This window comes from Photinus pyralis, unplaced genomic scaffold, assembly GCF_008802855.1.
Source record: "Photinus pyralis isolate 1611_PpyrPB1 unplaced genomic scaffold, Ppyr1.3 Ppyr1.4_LG7, whole genome shotgun sequence".
NCBI classification, from domain to species: domain Eukaryota; kingdom Metazoa; phylum Arthropoda; class Insecta; order Coleoptera; family Lampyridae; genus Photinus; species Photinus pyralis.
The window spans coordinates 39,908,710-39,920,868 of NW_022170738.1; the positions used below are offsets into that span (position 1 = coordinate 39,908,710).

General features: G+C 36.9%; 4 protein-coding genes across 5 annotated transcripts in view; 2 read left to right on the plus strand and 2 right to left on the minus strand.

Moving 5' to 3' along the window:
* Positions 1-914: 914 nt before the first annotated feature.
* On the minus strand, positions 915-2,389 carry LOC116176701. Its single transcript, XM_031495442.1, has one exon. It carries the CDS (start codon positions 2,264-2,266, stop codon positions 1,007-1,009), a length of 1,260 nt encoding a protein of 419 aa, XP_031351302.1. The 5' UTR covers positions 2,267-2,389; the 3' UTR covers positions 915-1,006.
* Positions 2,390-2,904: 515 nt separating this feature from the next.
* LOC116176700 (AP-2 complex subunit mu) lies at positions 2,905-5,060 on the plus strand. The gene is made up of 7 exons (XM_031495441.1): positions 2,905-3,046; positions 3,100-3,285; positions 3,334-3,496; positions 3,550-3,768; positions 3,947-4,223; positions 4,272-4,505; positions 4,553-5,060. Exons 2-7 carry the CDS (start codon positions 3,109-3,111, stop codon positions 4,797-4,799), a joined length of 1,317 nt encoding a protein of 438 aa, XP_031351301.1. The 5' UTR covers positions 2,905-3,046; positions 3,100-3,108; the 3' UTR covers positions 4,800-5,060.
* Positions 5,061-5,313: 253 nt separating this feature from the next.
* LOC116176702 (COP9 signalosome complex subunit 7b) lies at positions 5,314-9,417 on the plus strand. Of its 2 annotated transcripts, XM_031495444.1 has the most exons (5): positions 5,378-5,820; positions 5,873-6,037; positions 6,084-6,392; positions 6,442-6,574; positions 9,158-9,417. In XM_031495444.1, exons 1-5 carry the CDS (start codon positions 5,656-5,658, stop codon positions 9,178-9,180), a joined length of 795 nt encoding a protein of 264 aa, XP_031351304.1. In that variant the 5' UTR covers positions 5,378-5,655; the 3' UTR covers positions 9,181-9,417. The 2 variants fall into 2 exon arrangements, with proteins under 2 accessions (XP_031351303.1, XP_031351304.1); XM_031495443.1 differs by lacking the exon at positions 9,158-9,417 and having other exon boundaries at positions 5,314-5,820; positions 6,442-6,791.
* Positions 8,954-12,159, minus strand: part of LOC116176699 (metabotropic glutamate receptor 4-like) — a 53,425-nt gene continuing 50,219 nt past the window's right edge. Inside the window, exons 8-10 of the mRNA XM_031495440.1 lie at positions 10,277-10,642; positions 10,025-10,232; positions 8,954-9,977 (exon numbers count right to left, since the gene is read on the minus strand). Coding sequence (XP_031351300.1) covers positions 9,778-9,977; positions 10,025-10,232; positions 10,277-10,642 — 774 coding nt within the window. The 3' untranslated portion in view covers positions 8,954-9,777. The remainder of the gene's footprint in view (positions 9,978-10,024; positions 10,233-10,276; positions 10,643-12,159) is intronic.

Sequence of the window (12,159 nt, forward strand, 5' to 3'; positions counted from 1 at the left end):
TTGAAGATATCGCAAAAAAACGAAAATTGCTGATTTTCGTTTTTATTTTTTTTATGATAAACTAATCGTAGTAGACATTTCTAATTAACACATTATTCGGACACTTTTTAATGGAGATTTCAAATATGGCATCCTGTTTTTAATAACTGTCAAGATGACTAAGAAACACGTGACAACTTTAGTTTTTCTTATGGATGCCATTTTGAATTTTCATTTTTCACATTTTGAGATTACGTCTTTTTTTCTCTTTACAACGATATATCACACATGGTGGTTCAGTATCACATTTTTCCTAAAAACACAATTTTTAATTTTTTGAGAAGAGTGCTTTGGAAAAAGAAAACGTTCTTTTGTTGGGGGGTGATTCTTGTTTTTGGATTCATTATCCTTTTCCAGATGATTCATATTCTTATTTTTATAGGATTCACTCGCATCCTTAAATACACGGATATAAAAATTCAACTTCCATCTGTTTTGGAATTAGGTACTTAATTTTTAATGAAAATCTTTTCTTATCACTTATCAGCAATGGGTATGATCCTTTTGAGGGCATCAAATATTTTCATTTGTAAATGATTAATCCTTTACAGGGTTACTTGGTCAAAATAAGGAAACCACTGAAAAAAGGTCAGTTTTGGAGTTTTTATTTGAATTTGTGACAATAACCTGGTTATTTATTATCCCTCTCTTGTTCTGGGCCCTCAACAGGCTTCCCGCATAATACTTTTTACAGGTGCCTCTGGCACGGTTGAGTACTGCAGTGTTCAAGTGTACACAGTGACAAAAAGAGGTAATTGGGTAACATTTTTTATTTTTTGCGAAGCCAGTATCACATGTATAAATAGCTAAACATGATCTCATGGGTATACAGCATACAAAATTGTTACAATCCTATAATTAAGACAGCAATAATCTTAAAATAATATCACATTATATATTCATTAATATAGTACATAATGAGGAATATTGTAGGTAGGTACATAACATAAGACAGAAACGGTCAACTTCAACGCTTCCCTACAAATTCCATTAATAAGGCATTTACATTTTCTTCATTAACACAGTCGTAAGAATCCCTATTCGCGTGAATATTACTAAGAATATGCCTAACGACCTTAATTTCGAAACTACGAAAATCACTTTTCAGATTATCTAAGGATCCGACATAAACGAAATAGTTACAGAACTCTAAAAACTCGTCCGACTCTTCGCATTTATTACTCAATAGGAAGTAAGTTATGCTAATAATACTCTTGAAGATTGTCTTGCTGTAGCGGATGCGTAACGTTTGGAAAATGAAAATGAACGCCTTAACGTAAAATTGAAGCTCCTCCGATACGGGAAGGACGCATTCGTCTTTGCTGTAATAATTCAAAATTTTGCAAAGCTCGTCGACAAAAGGGTCGATGAATTCTTGTGCTTCGTGAAATAAATTGTTGTTTTTGTCGTCGGTGTTTATGTAACTGCAGATGTTCGTGACGATCTGGATTAAATACGTGAGGGATGTGCGCTGTTGATTGGTTTCGATTTCGTCTTCAGATAAAGACAGCCGTTCGCGTTCAATTTTACAAATACATTGATAAGCTACTACTGCGGATTTAATGAACTCTGCTTTTACAACCGTTAAACTTAATTTATTATCCGAGGTCATCTTCGAAATGGAATCGAGGGTATTCAAGAGAAGATCAACGTTACACGAATTTAAAAGTATAAAGTTTAACTTTTCTAACACTCCATCGTCGAGAAACAGTAACTGGTCCCGATCGTACGCTAGCGCCTTAACAAATCGTACAACTTGTATTAAAATCAAAGCATCATCCGTTTCCAGCACTGATAGCACCAGTTTTGCGTGATCGTCGGTTATATCAGAGGTATCGACCGTACAACAAACATTGGCGAGAATTCCAATCACTATCTCCAACAAACGGCTCTCGTCGTATTTCTGAATGACTTCGCATACAATATTTGGATAAGACAACTTTAGTAGATAGTCGCAAACGTCTTTTTCTAACGTCATATCCCACAAGAAGCATAAATCTTCCTCCACCTTTTCGGACCATTTCAGATTCGACAACTGCAGTAAAGTTTTTGCTACGAATGCTTCGCTGTATAAAGTATCTCCAATAGCGTCACCTTTAAGTTTCTCAACGGTTTCCGAATCAATTTCGGTCGAGTAAAGGTTGCTATCATGCTTGGATTCGGTATCGATGGTTTCTTCGCTATCACACTTTAAATGACTAGTTTCTATTGTGGGCCCTTTCTCCATTATTATCTCGAGTTTGCAGTTACATTTACTGAAATAATTATTAATAATAGTTAAATTTAAAACTAAACACGTAAATTGTGTTGATTATTCTAGGTTAGGTACGTATTTGACGGTTCTCGTTATTTAAATTTTTTCCCAAAATTTCAAATGTGACAATATCATTTAGGTAAAAATTAAATAGGGGGCGCCTTGGTTAAAATGATAAATTTGAGTATTTTTACATAAACAGGATTGCTTGCCTCGTGTTTCACTTAAAGGCGAGCAAGTGGGACCAAAGAAAACCACTTATCGTTATTGAACCCGTACACTACATTTAAAATCCCCTAAAATAGGATGAACCCCAATGCTTTGGTGTTTTGCTTTTGTTTCGTTTACTGTATAATGGGCTTTTTATATGATACCTAATCTTTGATCCACATGAATGTTAATACATAGTTCTTTGTCCCATACGACCACATGTCTTCTTTTAAGTCCTCCTAGCCTTCTGCAACCCACAGATAAAATGCTAAGACTTTAAAAGCCTATAAAAGAGGTATATCAAGAATTTAGATCTGGTAGATGCATTTTTTTAACTGGACTGTAAAATTTGAGGCACCATGTACATTTTCGAAAATTCGATGAATTGGAAGAATTCAACATCGACTGTCAACTGTCAGTTCGAACTTCGAAGAATGTAGAGGTTAAAAAATGGCGTAGTGGGTGGATGTGTTATCGGCAATCTTTTTATAAAAGGATGCTATTGCAAGAGACCAAGTTCTAAGCAATTTAAAACCATTTCACGTAAGTTGTTCTACAAGTAACTCAATTTTTATGTTAAATTGTTACACTTGAAGGCTCCCATTATGATTGGGGGGCTTTTTGTATATAATCACAAGGGGGAGGTGCTCATCTCAAGAGTGTATCGTGACGATATCGGTCGAAATGCAGTTGATGCATTTCGCGTTAACGTCATTCATGCCAGACAGCAGGTACGCTCTCCCGTCACGAACATAGCGAGGACGTCCTTCTTCCATATTAAGGTAGGGAGTAACACGGCAAAAACCGATTTCTATGTCTTGCACTTTCAGAGGGCGAATATTTGGCTGGCCGCTGTAACGAAACAAAACGTTAACGCCGCTATGGTCTTTGAGTTTCTGCTCAAGATTATTGAAGTTATGCAATCCTACTTTGGCAAGATTTCAGAGGAAAATATAAAAAACAACTTTGTTTTGATCTACGAACTATTAGACGGTAATATTTGTATATTTATAAACCGCAAATTGGCTAGGAATGTTTGCCAACAGAAATTCTGGACTTTGGTTATCCGCAAAATTCAGACACGGGAGTTTTGAAGACGTTCATAACTCAACAGGGCATTAAATCGGCGACTAAAGAGGAACAGGCTCAGATTACCTCACAGGTTACCGGGCAAATCGGATGGCGACGAGAAGGAATTAAGTATCGTCGCAATGAATTATTCTTAGACGTTTTGGAGTATGTGAACTTATTAATGTCGCCTCAAGGTAAATTAAAGCTACAGGATGACGGTTGATAAGAATCTAAATAGCTAAAATTCTCTTCTCCACAAAATCAAATGTGGATAATTTAATTTAAAATTGACCACTTGAAAATGCATTGTACTGCCCTTTTATTCAGATTCTTATTGAATGGCATGACGAGGGAAATTAATGTCTTCTATAGGTCAGGTGCTGTCTGCACACGTCGCTGGAAAAGTGGTCATGAAATCGTACCTCTCAGGTATGCCCGAGTGCAAATTCGGAATTAACGATAAAATAGTCATGGAGGCGAAAGGTAAGGGAGGTTTGGGCAGTACAACTGACTCGGATCCGGCACGATCTGGCAAACCCGTCGTTGTAATCGACGACTGTCAATTTCATCAGTGTGTTAAGCTGAGTAAGTTTGAGACGGAACATTCCATTAGTTTTATCCCACCCGACGGAGAGTTTGAACTTATGAGGTAACTAGCTGACACTATTGGGTGTCTTTGTAAAATCGTGATTTGTAGATATCGAACAACCAAAGACATTTCTCTGCCGTTCCGTGTGATTCCCCTAGTTCGCGAGGTTGGCCGTACCAAAATGGAGGTGAAGGTAGTGTTGAAGAGCAATTTTAAACCGTCTCTACTAGGCCAAAAGATTGAGGTGAAAATCCCCACTCCTTTGAATACGTCTGGAGTGCAACTCATTTGCCTTAAAGGCAAAGCCAAGTATAAAGCTTCCGAAAATGCGATTGTTTGGAAGTAAGTATCTACAAATGATTTTGTGCGGTTTTTACGTCTTTTTGTAGGATTAAACGTATGGCAGGCATGAAAGAAACACAGCTCTCTGCAGAAATCGAACTATTAGAAACCGATACTAAGAAGAAATGGACTCGCCCGCCTATCTCAATGAATTTCGAGGTACCATTTGCTCCCTCCGGTTTCAAGGTGAGGTATCTAAAGGTGTTCGAGCCAAAACTCAACTACTCTGATCACGATGTTATTAAATGGGTACGGTATATCGGAAGAAGTGGCTTGTATGAAACAAGGTGCTAGATCTTTGTTGGCTTCTCGAATGTAACCATTTGTATGCATGCTATGTATATTTAATTATTAATGTAGAAGCATTGATGTGGTTCTATCTTATACGTATCCGAAAATGTATAACAATTTTTTTTACCGCTACATTAATTTTATGGAACAATTTTAGTCTCAAGTTAATTTTAAAGAATGAGTGTCATTCCTGTAGTTTGTATAACAATGACAGGGTGTGTTAATTTTATGCATAATTATTAATAAAGAGGGTAGTTAAATGTTGGTGCTGTAATGTGCAATAATGCAATGGGCGAGGATGGCGACTAATTTATAGAATTTTAAAATTGAAGAGGTATAGCACTTGGATAAATATTTATTTCCTCGTACAGTAGATATAAAGTTAATCTCGTCCAATATTTGTTGTATGATAAAAATTATATCTTCAATGCCATGGAGGATGACCTGCAGCTCTTGTGTTTTGGCGTATACGAGAGAGGGGGTTCTCTAATTTGATGTTTCTCCATACGAGTTGTTTAAATACATTCTGTGGAGTAAATACCAGATACAGTCCGATTCTTTGCTGTATGTGTTGCTTTCTCATCTGGTGCAGTTCACTGAATTTGTTGAACTAGGACCTAGAAGCTGTGAAAGACCTTAAAAGAGATTAGATAGATTTTCCAGGTATCAAAACTGGTAGTAGGTACACCGCAGGTTTGTCGGAATAATCTCGCAGTGTATAAATAATGCTTCCAAATTTCCGTCAAATCAAATGTCAATTGTCAAATTTATATTCACCGCACCGGTCGCCAAAAACAAAAATTGTGTACTAAATAAATAACAAGAATTAAACTGCTCCTGTACTTTCACACACTGAAAAATGGTAGTCGAAAAACCGTCCCATTCCAACAACCCCCTGGAGCAATTCGTTCTACTCGCTAAATCTGCAAAAGGTGCAGCTTGCGTCGAATTGATTAAGCAAGTACTGGAAACACCGGGGGTTTATGTGTTCGGAGAGCTATTAGATATGCCAAATGTGCAGGAGGTCAGGCATGCTGATTGTCGAAGATTTAAGTGGCGTATAACTTTGTTTTTAGTTGGCAATAGGTGTCAATAGCGCCTGTTGGCATACTCTCAACTTGTTCGCCTTCGGAACTTACAAACAGTACGTATCAAACCAAAGCAATCTGTTAGAGTTAACGCCGGCGCAGAAAAAGAAATTGCAACATTTAACGATAGTTACGCTAGCAACACAGACGAAGGTATGGCTTACTTGTGTTACTATTACATTAACTGTTAGGTTTACAGTGTATACCCTACTCTACTTTATTAAACGAACTCGAAATTAAGAATGTTCGGGATTTAGAAGATTTAATTATTGAAGCAATTTATGCGGATATAATCCACGGTAAATTAGACCAGAAAAATAGTCAATTGGAGGTGGATTACGCGATAGGGAGAGACATACAGGCCGCCGATATTCGGGTGATCGTCGACTGCCTACAGAAATGGTGTACGGCGTGCGAGAATGTTTTAGTTTGCGTCGAATCACAAATTCATCGCGCGAACGCCGAGAAAAATCGTAGCGTGCAACGCAAGGCAGACATCGAACAAGAGGTACCCCCGTACGAACGTTAAAACCTTCCTTAAGTGTCGACTTTTACAGATTGTAAATATTAAGAAAACTCTAAAAACCCAGCTGCAAGAACGCGCCGAAGGATCCGATGAGGTAATGACGACTGACGGTCGTGAGGCGACGGCTAGCGGCGATAAAGGAAAGAAGACATCAAAAATAAAAGGTATTCGAGCCGGGGGTAAATTTTGGTTAAAGTCGTAAAGTAACTTTTACTAACTCCATACTTTCTTCATAAAGAAAAGCTGAGGTAGCAGTAAGTGATGTTTGTAATTAGATGTTAGCTGTCTTACGGCATCAGTGTTTCTTTCTTTGCATAGTACACATTTGTATTAGCTTTCAAAATAACTAACGTTTCTAAATACATAACAGTTTAATCTTGAGAAAATGCCGCATTTTTTTGTAGACTAAGATTTTTAGAGTACTACAAGGTAAGTTTACGGTTCACATCCATCAGTAACGTTCATTAATCATTCGTAGTGTAAAATTAAAGTTTTTTGTATGTGTGGAATACTCTCATATCAGTAGGTATGTTCCAAAATCTCAAAACCTTCCAAACTTTTCACATGAGCCCATTATGATTGTCGTTCTTTGTGACTCCTGGTGATTGTAAGCTGCCAAGCCTCGCTGTTGTACTGCAGGGCACTTTATAGGGAGCTAAAAGTTTCTGCAAAGCCCTTGAAACGATTCCCAGATATCTACATCTTATTTATTATTCATTTCTTGTTATAACAAAATAATCCAATGGGTGCAACCGATATGTGTAATTTTATAATTTTATTTTATTTATTACAGCAGAATCAAACTTTTTTTATGAAATGGATTGATTAAATTATATTCCCTTTGAAAATCATAAAAAAAGACCAAATCAATATTTAATTAAAAAAAACAAAAGTAAAACAAAAAAGAGTGTGATTAAAACTCGGCTATCTTTGATAGGTACCACTTTATTAGATAAAATCCGGCGGAAATTGAAATTTTATATGTATGTGATCATGACCTTTGCGCCCCCTAGTGGTCATTTCATACACTCGAAAATAATTTCCAGCAATTACTCTTGGCCACTTTTATTACATAATTTTTGACCCAAAAGCTCTATGTCTACTAGCTTCCGAGATATGGCCGGTGGTCATTCGTATTTGGCCCCTGATGCATACATACAGATGCAATAAAAATTTGAAAATGATCTAAGGCGTTGACATTAGATGAGATTTTGACATGTCCAAAAAACGGTGCTCGCAATAGCCTCCTAGCTCAAGCAAAAACTGCAATATTTATTACTTTTGGCCATTGTAAATAAACAAAATGGCGCAGTGGCGTACGTAGAAATGTATTCTGGGAGGGGGCGGGGGGGATTAAACAAGTTCGTGGCACATACAGTCCCCCAGTGCGTACTAGAAGGGGGGGGGGGGTAAGAGTAGATTAGAACGGGATTTTATTTCTTACTGCTGACAGGCCCCTTTATTGCTTTTGCTTTAATTAGTCAATGAAAAGTTTGAATAATAGGTATATTTATGGGCAAAAAACCAATTTCGACAAAAAATTCAAAGGGCTGTAACTTTTGATCTAGTAGTCCGATCTTGGAACTGTTTGAAATTATGGATTCTACAGGCCACATTCTATAAGAAAATATTTTTTTTCCGGTCGATCTGAGACAATTTTTTTTTCTGGGCCAAAAAAAAGGCAGTTATTACCTTCCTTTTTTACCAAAAATCGACTGCACCAAAATTTCTCGGGGAAAAACTTTTTCTTATTAATTTGGGTGCGTAGAATCCAAAACGATTCGTACTTTTTCGATTAGACGTCTCCATCAAAAGTTATGGGCAAAAAAATTCCTGTTTTTAAAATTTAAAATTCTTATTTTCGTGAAAGGCAGTACGCAGGTACCTCACCTCAGTAGGAGTACTAAGTACCTGATACCTATTTGTTATTTTGGGCATCAATGTAGCGAATTGCCGATCGATGCCGAATAACCAAATCGTTGACTGCCAACACTGATCACTCACTGAATAGTGAATACTGAATACTACAGAATATTTAGATTTTAGTGACTTTAACCAAAATCAAAATTGCTCTCTATATATACCTATATATTATTGCCTTTATTTTAAAGTGGGCGGAGCGGATAGCGGAGTATTACCTAAATACCTAATAGCTATGATGATAACTCAATTCTTCTGGGGGGGATATATCCCCTTCATCCCCCCCCCACCGTAAATACGCCACTGAAATGGCGGTCTTCACCCACCAATAGGAATTACAATGTGCTGCCACCAGAGGTCTCACTGTTAATCTGAATCGCGAAAGATATAAAATTTTGTAATTTTCGGCCGCTTTGGGTATTTTTTACTGTGTCGAATCTCAACGAGAATTTTAATTAGGAATGACTACTAAAGGGCTTATGTGAAAAGTAAAGTTGTTTTGTGATGAGCGTGTGATCATAGCACTCATTTCTTGAATGGTAGTGGTCATGTAAAGAGATATTTAATTCATCTATTATCAATACGAAGTGTAATTTGTTCAAGCCTATGCTAAAAACATACACTCGAAGTCAACAATTTTTATTAAATACCCCTGTAATGGAACATCGTTGAACATTAATACATACATGCCTACAGTTCATATTTATGTTATGATGACAAAAGTTATTATTGCTACGACATTTAAATCTTCCGTTAGAAAATTAATTAACATTCAACTTTTAAATATTTATCGAGTCTATTCTGACGGATATGTTGTATGGTTTTAGGTGGTTTAAAACTGCTGCGTTGATATGACTACATTCGGCATTGGGCTCAATGATGCCGATTGGTGCCACATACATTTCTTGTTGCCATGCACCTTTATCATCACAACATTTAAATAACATCATACAATATTTACTTATTTTATGAACAATTATATAAGATGGCTGCTTATTTTCTCTAACGGTACAATATATTTAACGTGTGTGAATAAATTAGCGTAACATTGTAATAATAATAATAATAAATTATGGGTTCTTATGTACAGTTGTTTTTGTTTTTGAGAAATTCGTCTTCGGCACAAGAGTTTAATATTTACACAATTTTCGTATCGTAGTTGGGTAGGTATATCATTGGCTACATTCTTCTTAAAATATCAATGTATGAAAATTTATGAATGTACCTAAACCTAATATAATATATATTTTAGTATATTTACTTATCAAATACAGTATTCACAGCACCATATAAAATACAATATTGGAAAGACGTCGACGTCATTTCACCAGCTCAGTTTAGCAGAAATACTTCATAGCACCGTTGCCTTTTTTCGATTTGGTGAAATTTACACTTGCACAGGATTACGAGGTGAATTCAGACTGGAAGAACGCGAGTTCGCTTCCTGCTATAACGGAACGTCTTTCATTTGTAATCCTGGCAGTAACGCCAGGGGACCATTTCCTACATTACAATTATTGTTTATTTTCGGAATGTACTCTTCGCCGTTCGTCAGAACGGACTCGCAATAGGCGGGAGGTGGTGGATCAGTTAACGTACTACAGTCTATCATTACTGGTCTCGTTTGGTGATTACTTGTGTCGGTATCTGCAAAAATGGGAGTAAATACATGGGAGGTTGTGCGTTGCGCTGACCTTCATTTTCAGATAAATCTCTTCCCAATATGGGCGGTACGTGTTTCTGAATTTGCTGTTTTTGATCGCACGTGACTGCGGTGACCATAACAGGCGCCATCATACTACCGGATCCCGCAGTACCCGAACTTTTATTGATGGCGCTGTAACGCATTGGCATCATACTTTGCCGAACGTTCCTCTCTGGTCTAATTAGGATAATGTACAACTGAAAAAAAAATCGTTAAAAGCTGAGAAAACCGAGGACCTTACCTTTGGCGAGAAGAGACAAGCGACAGTAACACTTGCGGAAAGACTAATTGTAACTGACATACTAGTAATTCTAAGTGCGACATGGTTCTCAGTTCCGAAATATAAGGGAACGAAGGCTAACCATATTACACACGTAGTGTACATTGTAAACCCAATATGTTTGGATTCGTTGAAAGCTTCTGGAATTTTTCTAGTGAGAACAGCGTAAACGGTACATATAACAATGAGCAGTATTGGATATGTAAAGGCTATCATGTAGGAAGCGTCAATATCAGTTGAACATACTAGTAGGTTATCTTCGCGTGTTGGATAATGATGCATTGCTTTGGCTGGAGATATAATCATCCATACACCATTTATTAAAACCTGAAACAAAGGGCGGATGATTATCTACATGTATTTGCTCAACTAAATAATGTAACTACAGATAATGGAGTCTATTCCAGTTTGATAGCAGCTTTTAGTCCAAAGTAAACGAAAACATGAACAGATGGAGGTCCGAAGGACAGATATTTTTTTGCATAGAATCGATTAAGATTAATGTTTTTTTCAAAAACTGGATTTGTTATTTTTGTGTTCAAAAAATGCCAAATTTTGTCGAAATCAGAATTTTCTTTCTATCCCCTTTTACCGGTGTATTTGATTCGATTTGAGTCGTTTTGCTGACCACAGCGAGTCGCGCCATTCTACGAATGTGGAAGAATCGCTATTTCCCCGTCATCGGACCATTGCGTTACTGCGAAAAGCACCTCCAACAGGTATATGCGCAACTGAAATTGAGAAAGCCAGATTGATCCCTACCCTACCCATCAGCGCCAGAAAGCTTCTTAGACCAACTAGCCGTGCAAACATTCATACATACTGTACGATGAGATAGTGATATCGAGCACTAGCATTAAGGCCGCAGCAGCAAGGCCCGAGAGGATCGAGAAAGGTCCTTGCTCACGCGTTTGAATTTGAAACAGCAAAGAAGTGTCACATGGTACCTACTCTCAGATCGACCCGGAAAAAAAATTTTCTTATAGAATGTGGCCTGTAGAATCCATTATTTCAAACAGTTCCAAGATTGGACTACTAGTTCAAAAGTTACAGCCCTTTGAATTTTTTTTCGACATTGGTTTCTAGTCTATAACTTTTGATTGAGAAGTCTGATCGAAAAAGTACGAATTGTTTTGGATTCTACGCACCAAAATTAATAAGAAAAATGTGTTTTCCCGAGAAATTTTGGTGTAGTCGATTTTTGGTAAAAAAGGAAGGTTATACACTGCCTTTTTTTGAGGCCCCGAAAAAAAAATTGTCTCAGATCGACCCGGAAAAAAATTTTCTTATAGAATGTGGCCTGTAGAATCCATAATTTCAAACAGTTCCAAGATTGGGCTACTAGTTCAAAAGTTACAGCCCTTTGAATTTTCTTTCGAAATTGGTTTCTAGTCTATAACTTTTGATTGAGAAGTCTGATCGAAAAAGTACGAATTGTTTTGGATTCTACGCACCAAAATTAATAAGAAAAAGTGTTTTCCCGAGAAATTTTGGTGTAGTCGATTTTCGGTAAAAAAGGAAGGCTGTACACTGCCTTTTTTTGAGGCCCGAAAAAAAAATTCTGTCAGATCGACCCGGAAAAATTTTTTCTTATAGAATGTGGCCTGTAGAATCCATATTTCAAACAGTTCCAAGATTGGGCTACTAGTTCAAAAGTTACAGCCCTTTGAATTTTCTTTCGAAATTGGTTTCTAGTCTATAACTTTTGATGAGAAGTCTGATCGAAAAAGTACGAATTGTTTTGGATTCTACACACCACAATTAATAAGAAAAAGTGTTTTCCCGAGAAATTTGGGTGCAATCGAATTTTGGAAAAAAGGAAGGTTATACACTGCCTTTTTTTT

What these genes read in the sequence shown, in the direction of transcription:
- LOC116176701 (XM_031495442.1), bottom strand. Translation starts at nt 2,266, where the DNA reads ATGGAGAAAGGGCCCACAATAGAAACTAGTCATTTAAAGTGTGATAGC.
- LOC116176700 (XM_031495441.1), top strand. Translation starts at nt 3,109, where the DNA reads ATGATTGGGGGGCTTTTTGTATATAATCACAAGGGGGAGGTGCTCATC. An exon ending in CGTCCTTCTTCCATATTAAG is followed by an intron (nt 3,286 to 3,333) that starts GTAGGGAGTAAC and finishes TTGCACTTTCAG; the next exon opens with AGGGCGAATATTTGGCTGGC. An exon ending in GGAGAGTTTGAACTTATGAG is followed by an intron (nt 4,224 to 4,271) that starts GTAACTAGCTGA and finishes CGTGATTTGTAG; the next exon opens with ATATCGAACAACCAAAGACA.
- LOC116176702 (XM_031495443.1), top strand. Translation starts at nt 5,656, where the DNA reads ATGGTAGTCGAAAAACCGTCCCATTCCAACAACCCCCTGGAGCAATTC. An exon ending in ATATGCCAAATGTGCAGGAG is followed by an intron (nt 5,821 to 5,872) that starts GTCAGGCATGCT and finishes CTTTGTTTTTAG; the next exon opens with TTGGCAATAGGTGTCAATAG. An exon ending in CGCTAGCAACACAGACGAAG is followed by an intron (nt 6,038 to 6,083) that starts GTATGGCTTACT and finishes TTAGGTTTACAG; the next exon opens with TGTATACCCTACTCTACTTT.